The sequence below is a fragment of the Notolabrus celidotus genome, chromosome 18 (genome assembly GCF_009762535.1).
Source record: "Notolabrus celidotus isolate fNotCel1 chromosome 18, fNotCel1.pri, whole genome shotgun sequence".
In the NCBI taxonomy this organism is placed as follows: domain Eukaryota; kingdom Metazoa; phylum Chordata; class Actinopteri; order Labriformes; family Labridae; genus Notolabrus; species Notolabrus celidotus.
The window spans coordinates 10,030,023-10,042,821 of NC_048289.1; the positions used below are offsets into that span (position 1 = coordinate 10,030,023).

At 44.2% G+C, this 12,799-nt stretch overlaps 1 protein-coding gene across 28 annotated transcripts in view; it reads right to left on the reverse strand.

Moving 5' to 3' along the window:
- Window positions 1-664: 664 nt before the first annotated feature.
- The window catches only part of mrtfab (myocardin related transcription factor Ab), a 63,206-nt gene continuing 51,071 nt past the window's right edge, over window positions 665-12,799 (reverse strand). For 7 of the 28 annotated variants that reach the window (XM_034707648.1, XM_034707656.1, XM_034707670.1 and 4 more), the window contains 13 exons: window positions 12,244-12,398; window positions 11,974-12,138; window positions 11,714-11,782; window positions 10,989-11,173; window positions 9,801-9,972; window positions 8,800-9,195; window positions 6,023-7,012; window positions 5,704-5,910; window positions 5,506-5,598; window positions 4,406-4,546; window positions 4,181-4,273; window positions 2,329-2,392; window positions 665-2,232 (listed from right to left, as the gene is read on the reverse strand). In XM_034707648.1, the coding sequence (XP_034563539.1) occupies window positions 1,649-2,232; window positions 2,329-2,392; window positions 4,181-4,273; window positions 4,406-4,546; window positions 5,506-5,598; window positions 5,704-5,910; window positions 6,023-7,012; window positions 8,800-9,195; window positions 9,801-9,972; window positions 10,989-11,173; window positions 11,714-11,782; window positions 11,974-12,138; window positions 12,244-12,398 (3,314 nt within the window). In that variant the 3' untranslated portion in view covers window positions 665-1,648. Of the gene's footprint in view, window positions 2,393-4,180; window positions 4,274-4,405; window positions 4,547-5,505; window positions 5,599-5,703; window positions 5,911-6,022; window positions 7,013-8,799; window positions 9,196-9,800; window positions 9,973-10,988; window positions 11,174-11,713; window positions 11,786-11,973; window positions 12,139-12,243; window positions 12,399-12,799 lie in introns of all 28 variants that reach the window. The other 21 variants (XM_034707665.1, XM_034707660.1, XM_034707671.1 and 18 more) reach the window with 7 other exon arrangements.

Genomic DNA, 12,799 nt, shown 5'->3' on the forward strand with positions numbered 1-12,799 from the left:
TTGTGGTCTATTGATTTATCACCAGGATTAAGTCAACCAGGAAGTAACACAGGGTGGATTTAATAGATCAGGGGTTCCCAAACTTTTCAGCATGCAACCCCCAAAATATTGGTGCCAAAGACTTGCGACCTCCACTGTCCCTCAAAGTGATTTAATGTGGCTTCATGTAGCTGGTCTTCAGAAAATGACCCTACATATATGAGCATGTGGCTGTGTTTCCTGTGCCATTAGGAATGAACCCACTGCTACTGATGCTTTTGATAATTAACTGTTCACTAACCCTAAACTTAGGACTCATCTGGCAAAAAGAAAGGCAGAAAACTCATTACATTTTCTATTTTCAAGGTTTTATTTCAAGTTTAGCTACTATTTTGTTAATATTTTTTAATATAATGGGTAAAATGTACTATTTTTAGATAACTTTGAAAAAAAAAACATTCTTGAAGACATCTCACGACCCCCCCATTTGTGTCTCGCGACCCCCCAGGGGGTCCTGACCCACACTTTGGGAACTCCTGCAAAAGATGACTGATATGATGGTAATGTAATGGAAAGAATAATGATGAAAACAATGATTGTCAGTAATAAAAGCTCTTATGAAGTCTCTGTATGTAATTTGTTCATCTATGGTGACCATGTGTGAAAGAAAACAGACTCATCTTTAGACTTTTTATAATATCTTTATTTTTTTTTCTTTAAAAAATGACAAGGTCCAAGTACTTTGGAAGCCCCGCCCTCACCCTATGTTCCCCAGCCGGCTAGCTCAACTCTAAAGCAACCAGCAAAGAAAAATAGTCATATGGACAATTGATAATATACACCCCATATACAGCAATACATAGTGGTCTACCATAATGTTACCATTAATACGCAACCTCTAATGAGGCTTCAATTCAAACTGTTGCCAATGATATGGTTCATTTCAATAGCAACGGTCAACCTATGACGGTTGTTGTTTTTTGACTAGTGTGGGCGGGTTCAGGTTGCCGCGGGCGACAAGGTCACTGACAGCTGCCTCTCTCTTCTCACAATGAACAAATCAGCTGATCAAAGTTATGGTGACTCTTGCTTTATCTCACCCAGCAGCTTTCAGATTGTGACCTGAACGCCCCCTTCAAACCAATCAGATTCAGCATAAGTGCAAAGTTTAGGAGGTACTGACACACACACTCTGATATCTGGAGGAGCCTGAGTGATCGTCACTGACGGTCAATCCTCGGCTCTAATCTGTCAAACCTTTTTTTAGGAGTTAAAATGTTTCATTACAGTGACCAACAGCTCTGCTGGTTCACTTTAACCTGCTTAGGTTGCAGCTCAGGACACAGGAAGGAGGGTTTCACCAGCTTGGATGTGAGCCATCTCCTGTTTGGATGCACATAGAATTCAATTTCAAAAAGTCCACTTCAGTTCCAACAAGTTCAAGTCCTTTCTATGAATTTACACTCTATGTGTCTCTCTTGTTTCATCCTGCATTCAGTAACAGCCAGTAAAAGACAGGGCAAACGTGTGTGTAAATGTGTGTGCATTTGCATGTGCCAGTGACCCCCGCAGTGGTAGAGACAGCATAGAAAAGGTTTCAGTATGTGCATGAAATAAAGACGCAGCCTGTACACAGTGTGAGCGAGCGCCTGACAGTCCGCGCGGAGGGCTACAGACACGACTCCCAGTGCAGCTGAAGGTCCGTACTGTCCAAGAAGTCGGCAGAGAAGACACTGGGTGGAGTGTGCGGCGCCAGCGGGGTCAGGCTCGTGCCCCCGTCTCCGTCATTAACTCCTCCTACTATACTGCCTCCTCTCCCCACACCACCCCCGCTCCCTCCACTGCTGCTTCCCACCATGGAGATATCCAGCCAGTCCATGCTGTCCAAGGTGGGGTCTCCAAAGTCCAGCCCCGTGGAGTGAGGGGAAAAGCCCAGGTCGGATGTGTCCATGGGGGAGGGGGGGTGGTCCAGGATGCTGGGCGTGCTCAGCATCTGGCTGTGGAGGTCGTCTATCAGGGTCAGGCCGCCGTCTGGCTCCACGCCCAGCAGCGGGACACCTGTGGTGCTCTCCAGGAAGTCCTCCAGGCGCCCGCTGCCCGTGCAGGACTCAGACACAGAGGGCTGAGGGGAGATGAGGGACTGTGTGGGGGTGGGAGGAGAGAGGTGGAGGGGAGATGGGGGTGAAGATGGGGAGGGTGGGTCGGAGAGTGGGGTGAGGGATGGGTCTGGGTTGGACTTGAAGCCGGGGATTTCTTTAGGATGACAGAGAGAGAGAGAGAACATCATCAACACACTGAAGCGGACTGAACGGCTGTTTACTGTCATTAATGTTTGAAACACTTTGTTACCTCCACTCTTCAGCAGGATGTCAAACAGGTCGTCCATCTGCTGACTGTTCAAGCCGTTCTCCTGCTAACAGAAGAGAAAACATGTCATCAGTCGGCCGCTAAGAACAAAAGTCAATCCCTGTCAAGGTTTGATCCTTCTTTGCCAATTTAATTTCTATGTATCTAACTGGCCAGAAGCAGATCACACGACAAATTAGAAACTTTAGCACCCAGTGTGCAGCACATGGACAACCTGTGCATTAGAAGGGGGCAGGACTACTGTGATGTCACCAATGAGTTAAGAGACTCCTGTTTTAACCCTCCTGTTATGTTCGTTTTTCTGGAACAGCAATAATGTTTCTGGGTCAATTTGACCCAGGGCATTTTCAATTATCCAAAAGTGTCAGAACTCCAGTAAATCCCAATACACACACTGAAATCAGGATTTAGTCCATTGGCGTTCTTTAATTCTCACAAATCCTTGTTCAATGAGGATAACTCGTTTTTCATAAAAATTCATGTTAAAACTTTTTTAGTATACATTGGAAAGCCCTAAATATAAATACAATAGTTTTACATGACAGATTTTTTGTTTATTCTACTTTACATTTTGAATACATTTTTTTAATGGAGTGATGTTGATAAGTTCACATGACACCACTTCTGTCAAATGCTGCCCAGATTTTTATGCTGCATTTAGCTGGTTTGGAAGACATATATTGCCTAAAATAGACTTTAAAAAGGGTCAATTTGACCCGCAACATAACAGTAGGGTTAAAGCCTCAAGTTTGTCTTATTTTCATATTATGGAGTCAGAAGAGACCATACTCTGATAAGAAGCTGGATATAAGATGCTACACCTCGACTCACACTAGGGTGACATTTAATATGTCAGTCACATTAAGCCCTATACTCGGCATACCCTGCTTTCTGTTAAGTTTGAATCAAAATGGGACTATTATTTATTTACAAAGTAATCTAGTTCAATTTAGGAAAAGTTGAGACCACATATTTGGTAGGACAATTTTAGCTGAGGTAGTAAAACAAGTAAGAAATTGGGTCCATGTGTGGTGAACTTGCATACTTCTTTTCGCCCTCTGCTGGCCATATGAAGAACTGCAGACTTAAGACACTTGGACATGGGTTTCATGTATTAAAATAAGAGGCTACAAACACCTCTGACAGCCACGGTGCAGCCTGAATTTTTTTTACATTCTCCAACAACCTTGAAACCTTACAGTAAATGTGGTGTCAAAATACAAAATGTAACAACTGCAACTCGTTGTTTCTCAACTTGGTTAAAAGTTTCAGAAAAACTCATTAAAAGGCTAAAGATGTTTTATTTTGGTGATCTGTTTTTGTCACCTTGGAGTGCCTACATGTAAATATGATCAGAGAAGTTATGTTTTGAGTCACTAAAGCAGGGGAAGTATGAGAGCTTCAGAAAGTCCTCACAGATCAGATTATCACAGGTCGTGGTGGAGCAACAAGTGTGATTCTGATTCTCTCATAACTGCAGGTCAGTCACTGGTAACATGTCCTCGCAGATATCTCACTTCTGAGCGTGCTACGTTTACAAAAACTCTCAGGGGATTACCAGAAGCATTGTGGGTAATGTGTCAAAGAAGCTTAAAATCTTGTCATATTTAGTGTTTCATCTAAATACTGACACCACAAGTGGAGAACTGAAAAACAGTCAAGTCTTATCACATTAAATCTAATCTTGCACCAAATTTCCAACCACCTTCAGATGAGTAAAAAAAAGAAGCAAACAGCTCAGAGAGAGATGTGGGGATAGAAAATGGAGGAGCAGGCAGAAACAGAACAAAAACTGCAGAAGAGATGGAAAGAAAAGATGAGCTGGGGGACATACTTTGGAGCGCTGAGCAGGAAGGGAGGTGTTGGGTTTGGGAGAGGGAGGGGTGAACAGTGTGTGCCGGTCGTAAGGCGGACACACCTCCTCTCTCTGCCCGGGTGGAGTGATGAAGAGATGGGATGAAAAGTAAAGAAAAAAAGAGAAAAAAAAAGGAGGTTAATGAAGTTTACAACACATGGAGAACAGAGCAGTAGAGGGAAGAGGAGAAGGAAGTGGATTTACCTTCAGAGACGAGATTAAGCTGCTTTGGCTTTCACTGTCGGACACGTCGTCAAAGAAAGGCTGTAGATTGGGCGGAGCAGTGACTGACAGGCTGGGCTGCAGCACGCCATTGGTGTCCAGGTGAAGCCCCGCCTTCTGTCCCTGTGTGAAGAGAGTGACAGAGACACACTTAATGTGATGGATACTGATCTGTGATGGATTACTCTAGTCTTATCTCTGAATGACAGTGTGCTGTTTCACATCTTATAGTGGCTGTGTTTGTGGCCCAAGCCAGAGCTTCACACCTTCATCAGTGAGTGGGATATGTTAGGCAGTGAGTGAGCATTTTTTCCTCCATGTTTATGTGTAGGAAGCATGAAATATTGGCAAGCTTAAGGATGTGAGCAACTCTGACAAGGACCAAGTTGGGATGTCTGGAGGACTGGGTCAGTGCATCTCCAAAACTGCAGCTCTTATGAGGCATTCCCAGTCTGCAGTGGTCACTATCTACCAGTGAGTCAGCACTCAGCATCAAGGTCACGAGCGGCTAGGGCTCGCTGATACATGTGGGATACAAAGGCCTGTATGGACACAGGGCATCGCAATTTGTTGTGCACATGCCTACGTAGTTGCAGACCCATGCGGGTGCCCATGCCGACCCCAAAGATGACAATGCCTAAAACGGGCATATGAACATTAGAATGGTGGCCTTTGGGAGCACCAACAGTGCTGACTTGGTCTCCACATTCCCCTGATCTCAACCCACGCGAGCATCTGAGTCAGACTTGGTTGTCCAAACCAAGTCTGATCCATGGTGGCCCCACTTTGCAACGTCCAGGACATAAAGGATCTGCTGCTAATCTCTTGGTGCCAGATATCACCGCACACCTTCAAAGTTCTAGTGGAGTTCATGTCTCATCAGAACAGGACTGTTTCGGCCTTGACTGGATGAGGGGGGGACTTTACAATATTAAGCAGGAGGTGATGATGTCATGGCTGATCAGTGTAAGCTTGTAACCTCCAAAAATCCGTACCTTGTTACAAATTGTGAATTGGTTCATTCTTTATATTCCCCCTACGCATTCAATAAACATGTTCAGAGAAAAGCTTTTGTGTTGTACCTTTTGGATGGGCTGGCTCACAGGCTCGACCTCTGGCTGCTCTTTTGATTGGCTCTCAGTGCTGGGCAGTTTACTTGGGGTCGACTGTAATCTCTACAAAAAGATAACAAGCAGAAAAACAAATATTTAAGACTGAATTATTTATCCTTTTTAATCCACCAAAGAGTATAGTAAAGAGTAATATGTTTTTTTATTTACCTGCAGTGTGATGCGCCCGTTGGTTTTGGCCAATGATGACACTCCGTTCTGTCCGTCTGTGGTGTTACTCGTGAGGGCGATCAGGTAGTGGTTGCCGTTGCTGTCAGTGACAAGTGTGGGCGCTCCGTTTGCCTTAAGCAGGTCTAATGAAATGGCCTGAGTGTGGATCTGAGTGCCGTTCTGTTGGTTGATGACAATTGGAGTCACCTAGACCCAGAAATAAAAACTAGATTATATTTAGAGCCAAACATTTGACTGAAACAGTCGCACTCAGATGAATCATTCACATGTCACATCTGCTGCTGCTGGGACACTTCACCTGTTGTGTGGTGGCGGTCGCTGTCTGCTGCCTCTGATGGTGCCTCTGGTGAGCCTTCAGCTGCTTCCTCTGCTGCACTGTGGTCCCTGCAGGCTTTTGGATCTGCACCTGAACCTGCTTCAGTTGGACCTGGTTCTTCTGCTGGTTCTGTTGGACCTGTACTTGGCTTTGTTTGAGCTGGTTCTGTTGCACTAGCTTCTGCTGACTGAGTTTCTGCTGGGCTAGTTTCTGCTGCGCTAACTTTTGCTGGGCCTGCAGCTGCTTCTGTTGGGTCTGCTGGATGATGAGTTGCTGCAGTTGCTGCTGCTGATGGAGCAGGATTTGAGCTTCTTTCTTCTGCTGTTGTAGTTTCAGAGGGTTTGGCTTCACTTCTGGGGCTTTCTGGGTTGGACTTTGCTGCAGCGTCTGTTTCTGCTGCTCAGCCTGTTGGACTTGTAGCCGATGGATGTGCTGTAGCCGTACGAGAGTCTCCTGAGAGCACTGCATCGGCTGTTCTGATTTCTTCGTCTGGGCCTCCTCTGTCACTCCCTCCATCCCCTCCTCAGGCTCCACCTCCCTTTTCACCTTCACCACAATGCCATTGGGCAGAACAGGGGGCTGAATAGCTGAGGCTTTTATCAGAGTTTGAAGTTTCACCTCTGTGGTCGTTTTGCTCTTATCCCCTGCTGCTAACACTATACTACCTGACACCTTGCCCTGCTCCAGCTGTGACCTGAGCGTCTCCACCAGCCTCTGCTTCTGCCGTAGCATCCGGGTCAGCTCCTCAATCTGTTTGTCCTTCTCATGCAGCATTTGGTCCTTGTCCATGGTGTCCATGGCAATTCCAAGGTGGGGCTCTGGAGGCTGACTGGAGGAGGGTGAGGACCTGGAGAGGCTGCATGAGCTCTGGATTTCCTCTTTGACGCTGGAGAGAGGCTGTGAGAGCGGAGAGACGTTGGAGGGGTGCTGAGGAGATGGGTGCAGGGTGAGCTGGGTGAGGGGAGAGCTCACCTGAAGGATGACAAAAACAAGAAGAGTATTGGGGAAAAAGTTAAAGAGACGTCACTGCAAAAACTCCGTCATTGTAGACACTTGAAACAATAGACCACATCAGCCTTTAACCATGTCTGTAATTTGGGGTCTTAAGAGTGTAAAAGTGACTATCTCAGATCTAAAACATTTGTTTACATCCAAAGCTAAGAAAATGTCACCTTATTTTCAACAAGCCATGAACCCCACTACAGCTGTTTGGCTATTTTCACCCAGTCTTGTGTGCGCCTAATTTCGAGGACTATGGTGCTGAGGACTAAAGGCTACTGTTTGTTTTACTGAGGGAGTTTGGCTCTAGCTGATGCCATCACTTAGTCTGGCATTTATAGCTGAAACAGATAGGATAGCATATCAGGTAAGCAGATAATAGTGCTTGCGTATGCTTACTGCACACTTTGACCTTTGTGTTCAGATGCCGAGTGAAAGACATGATTTTCAGATGTTAGCACAGCTGTTTATTTGCATGATTCTAATTTGGACAACAGGGAATGTTCGGATGGAGAAATTTAAGGCCAATTCAGATTTCAATGTTAGAAATGACTTTCAGGACTCCGTAACCATGGTTTATTTTTGTTTTTTAATAGTTTTTAAACAGTTTTATTTCCTTTAATATATAAGTTGATAATTGTTGAAGTAATTCAGCCTTCTTATATCATTTATGAGAGAGTGCATCTTCAATCCCTCAAATGTACAAAACTAACATTAAAGCCCTCGTAAGGACTTTTCAACCGGTAGTAAAACTGATTTAAATTATTACTGAAGTAAAAAAGATTATCAGTGATGTGACACACAATTTCCATCTTGTAAAAACTGCTGTAGAGGTAGGTGTTAGACTCAATGGTTGACGGCATGCTGGAAAAGCAGCCTTTGCATTTTCAACAGCAAATGTTCACTAAATGACACATTTACCTGTCTTTATTGCACATAAGTAAATTATGTATATATATACTGTCGCCTGTAATTTTTTTTTTTCTATAACTATTTTCTTTCTTTTTTACAATTCTTATAATTTAAGTGTCTGTTTCTTGTATTCAATGCTGCTCATACGTACCTTAAATTGCCCTTAGGGGACAAATCAAGTTTTTTTAATTCTTTGTCATAGAAAATTTTCAAACGCTAAAAATGTAGATAAGCAAAGAAAAGAGATGTTAATCATTTCCCATATATGACACCAAAATGTGTAAATGATTCAACCTTCTCCCACATATAAGTATTTGAAATAACTGCTGTTAATACAAAATACCTTTGTTTCCAAAAAGCCTTACAGTCAGTTCAAACATGAGGCTTACTAGCTTGCCATCATTAAGTTAATGCTGTTATTCGCCAGTAAGCTGATCTCTTTCAACAGGGCCAGATCGACCAAAAGTGGCACTCAGCTGTAATATTGGTGCATCCCTATAGACAACTGAACTAGAGCTGCACAACACATAATGTGAGCCGGGCCTTGAGAGAGAGGAGGTGTAGGGGGAGAGTGGGGGAAAACATGCACGAGATCCCGTCTGGACTGGGGATGGATCCTATGAGCAGTGTGAGAGGTTCGGACTGTAGTCGTGTCACACTTGCCACCTGAGCTACACTGATGAATCTATCTTTCTTTTTGAGTAACTTTTTTAACAGTTCTGATAATTTGTTTGTATTAAGATGTATGTGGATGCTTATGAGACTTCACTGTTTTATCATGTTTTTTCTTATTTAATATTTCAAGAAGCATTAATAAAAAAAGGCAATGATTTACAAACAGGTCTCACCATCTCTCCAAACATGTCTCCATTACAGCTCGTCTCGTCGGGGCTCAATCCAGCCAGAGATCTCTCAGACGGTGTAGGCGACACTGGAGGGCTGGAGCTGGTGCTGCCAAACCGCATGACCCGCCCCGGAGTCATCTGAGCCAATGACGACAGAGCCAGCTTAAACCCTCCCTCTCCTGGTTGGTGCTCAGGCGTGGTGATTGTGGTTGGGGAGGATGTGACGATGCTGGCAGCTAAGGTTGTGGCCTGCTGACTGGGCTGCGATGTGCCGTTTTTCACAACCACTGCATTATTGCCATTTAGCTCCTGGTAGTTGCGGAGCCTCTCAATGAGATCGTTCTTGGTGCCTGAGACCGTCAAACCACGCAGTTTCAATTCCTGTTTCAGCTCAGCGACCTGGAGGATGAGAAACCAGACCAGGACTCAGTGAACAGGTAGTGAGTCAGAGTGAAAGAGAACAGAGTTACTGAAAGAGACAAAAACAGAAAGTGTGAAGCGAAGAGGAACAAAATAAAGTTCACAGGTTCCCAAATAGGAAGAAAGACCCCTCAAAAGGTCCCAAAATAAAACTGAGAGGTCACATCATGATAACAAAAGTATAACAGAGAATAACTGCATCAAATAATGATGATACATTTCTATTTTTCTCCTTTTCACTCATGAGAGTAGCTCTCAAAGCCTGTACAACGTTTCCCAAATGAAGCCCTTTACGCTGTGAATCGTCGTCCCTTTGTAGGCAGAGCTACAGGTTTAGAGTCATTCTTGTATCTTGTAACTTTTGGAGGACTACATGCATCAAAAACTGTGTATTTAAAGCACTGAGTAATCATTTAAAGATTGGATAACTTGTTGAAATCAGCAACAATGTTTGAATGCTCACTCGCTAACCTTCAGTATCTTTACAATGAAGCCCTTTAAAAAAGCTCAAAGAACTTGATGAGTTAACAATCTTCTTGGCAGGTACCTGTCTGCTTCTGGACAGAGCTGTCTCTTAAACTCACCTTGAACTCATCCAGGTTGGCTGGCAGGGTGCCTGGTTTGGCCCCGCCCACTGCGGTTTGGCTCTGACGGGCATTGCCGCTCTGATTGGAGGTGGCGGGGGTGGTTGTCGTGGGAGCACTGCGGGATGGGGAAGGGCCAGAAGTGGTCGTGGGAGGCTGCTCAGTTGGTGGCCTGATGAGGAGGGAGAAAGATTTACGGATGAATATCGCTGGTCCTTCTTTGATGCAGCAGGTAATGACATACAGCGCTGAAAAATGTGTGAAACAGTGATGAAGCAGTAGAAAAATGTTCCTTCTCATTGACCATGTCCACACTAACAGTTTCTTTTCTCTACCTTGGTGGCTTTAAGTCCTCCATAACAAAAAAAACAACATCAAAGAGGCTTCATGAACCACAAAACCTAAACAGAGTGAATCAATTTTAAGAATGTTCCAACAAAATTACTTCTGCTTTTTTTTTTAAATCTCAGGCTCGTAGATAGAAGTTCAAAAGTATGAATAAGGGGAAATGACCCAACGCAGAGAGGGCAGGAAGTCACAGAGGCTGTTTACACCTGGTATCCACATCCGTCCGGGGTGACTGGATCACAAGTGACATCCTTAACTGCAGGTGTGAAAGCACCTCAATGTGTCCTCCACTGAGGATGGATCGAACACTGATCACTCAGGCCACATATGGAGGTGGACTCCCACTCTCCCCATACTCACAGCAACAAGCACGTGAAGTAACAGACCACCTGATTCTCATATACGACTGATTTTATATTTCTCTGCTGCCTCGTGAATTTATGTTTTATAGAGTACATTTCTATGTTAGTCCAGCATGTGAAAATATAGTTTATACATTACAGTGGAACTGGATTTAGTGTCCTTATCAATTCAGTAACTTTTAAATGTGGTGATCCTGTCCTGATAACGGAAGAGAGTGAGACAGAGAGAAGTTGATTGGAGTAGATTTGAACGCTCGTATTTCCGATCACTCAGCATGCATGTCAAAATCATGTCAGATCAACTGTATGGGGAAAACTTTTGGCAGGTAGTGTTGCATAATTGCATTATTGGTACTGTTTTTATATAAAGAGGAAAAAGGAGGTTGGCACTCTATTTGGGTCTTTGCATAAAACCTCTGCAGCATCCATGTTTTCCTTCAGGCTCACACATACTCATAACATCACATTCTGGACTCACTTGGGAGGAGCAGGCAGGATGGTGTGGTAGTTGTAGTGCTGCTGTTGCTGGTTGAGGATCTGCAGCTGCAGGAAGAGCTGCTGCTGATGGAGGAGCTTTGCGTACGACGAGTCCATCTGAGGCGGACGCTCTTTGTCTGCCTTCTGGTCTGGAGGGATGTACTGGTGGTACTTCAGCTTCTTCACCTGAAACCAGAGGACATACAGACTAAGATCCAACTCACTTGTTTGATACTTTTATATACTGTTGCATTACATCAGCATGGGGCTTTGATTCCGCACCATCTTCCAGTTGATAATTTTTGACATTTCGAAAGGCAAAAAGAAAGTGTATTCGGTTAATGTAGGCGGAAGGATCAGCTGTAATAATGTCATTACAGCTAAAGAGCATCTATTTTCAGTTCTGAAAAACAAGTCTGTGTTCTGGTGTATCTAGGAAACAGGGACTGAAGTAAATTTCTTCTTCTTGCACATGATGTTCCTCCTTGTAAGATTGCTAAAAGTAAAAAATAATAAGTATCCTGAGAAGTCCTGGCTCTTGAGTTCTGAGAAATCTAACACCAGAACCACAGTGAGGTCAGCCTGAAGGAGAAGTTGAATAATGAACTCAAACTTCTCAGTTGAATCATACAGAAACACTCATGATTCTGTAAAATGAACCCATGTCGTTATGTGAATCTGTTCTAGGTGCCATGTAGGAGGAAATAAAACCAAGAGCGTGCTCACCTTGGGTTTGCTGTCCTTTGGTTTCTTGGGTCTCTGTGGAGGACGGTCTGAACTCGACTTAGCCTGAGACTGCTGACAGAAAGCGTGAGAAACGGGGTCGGGAGGAGGAAGTAAGGAAATGAAAAGATGAGGGAGGGTTAGCCAGTTATAGCAGCTCCAAAAATAGAGATTAAGGTCAGATTTATTCATAAGTCATCAAATCTGCAGGACGTTCAACTCAAACTCTGGGATTATTAAAAGAAATAAAAGTGTTTCTGCACCTTGACCTGTCCTGTAGAGGGGCGGGAGCTTACGATAGTCACCGCCGTCCCGTTTGTTAATTTTGTGAAGGGGGAGGAGTCTGACCCATTCACCTGGACAGGAGCTGGTTGAGGAGGAGGTGGAGGTGGTGGAGGAGGAGGAGGAGGAGGGCGCTGTGTAAGGAACTGAGAAGACATTACTCTGGTTAATGGATGATAGTGTTATGAGGAATACTTTTAAATCCCAGTGACCCACTCTTGACTCTGATGATGGATTTAATGTGACGGTACCTGTGAGAAGGGAATTTCTCCATTCTGGGTGAGCATGTCCGGGGGGGACAGCTGAGGAACAGCGCTCACAGGAGAGTCATGATTGGTTAGCTGGTCTGGTGACAGAGCATCACTGCTGTCTTCATCTAACGACGAGCTCTCTCCTTCAGCTCCCTCTGTGAGAACACAAACATTTTTCAGATTCAATAAAACACCAGAGTTAGTGTCACATCTTGTTGTGATCTGCTGCACATTTCTGTGGCGGGTGAGGGCAACAAGTTCAATTTCCAGCTTCCTCACAGTCACACTGTACAGCACTGTCATGGCTGTAAAGCAGATTGCTCAACATCACTGACTAATTTTAGAGAAGTTATGCAACACTCTATGTTCTGCTGTGTTTCGACACACGACTGTGTCCAAACATTGTTGTTGTGTCATTTCTGTTGTAAGTCAAAAGTTTGTCAGGCATCACCTTCAGGAGAATGATGCAACCTGGAGTTATTGAGGAGTGTGTTAGTACACTCATCTGTACAGGACAGTATTACAAGTGTGTGTGGATACCTGGATGTTGTAATTA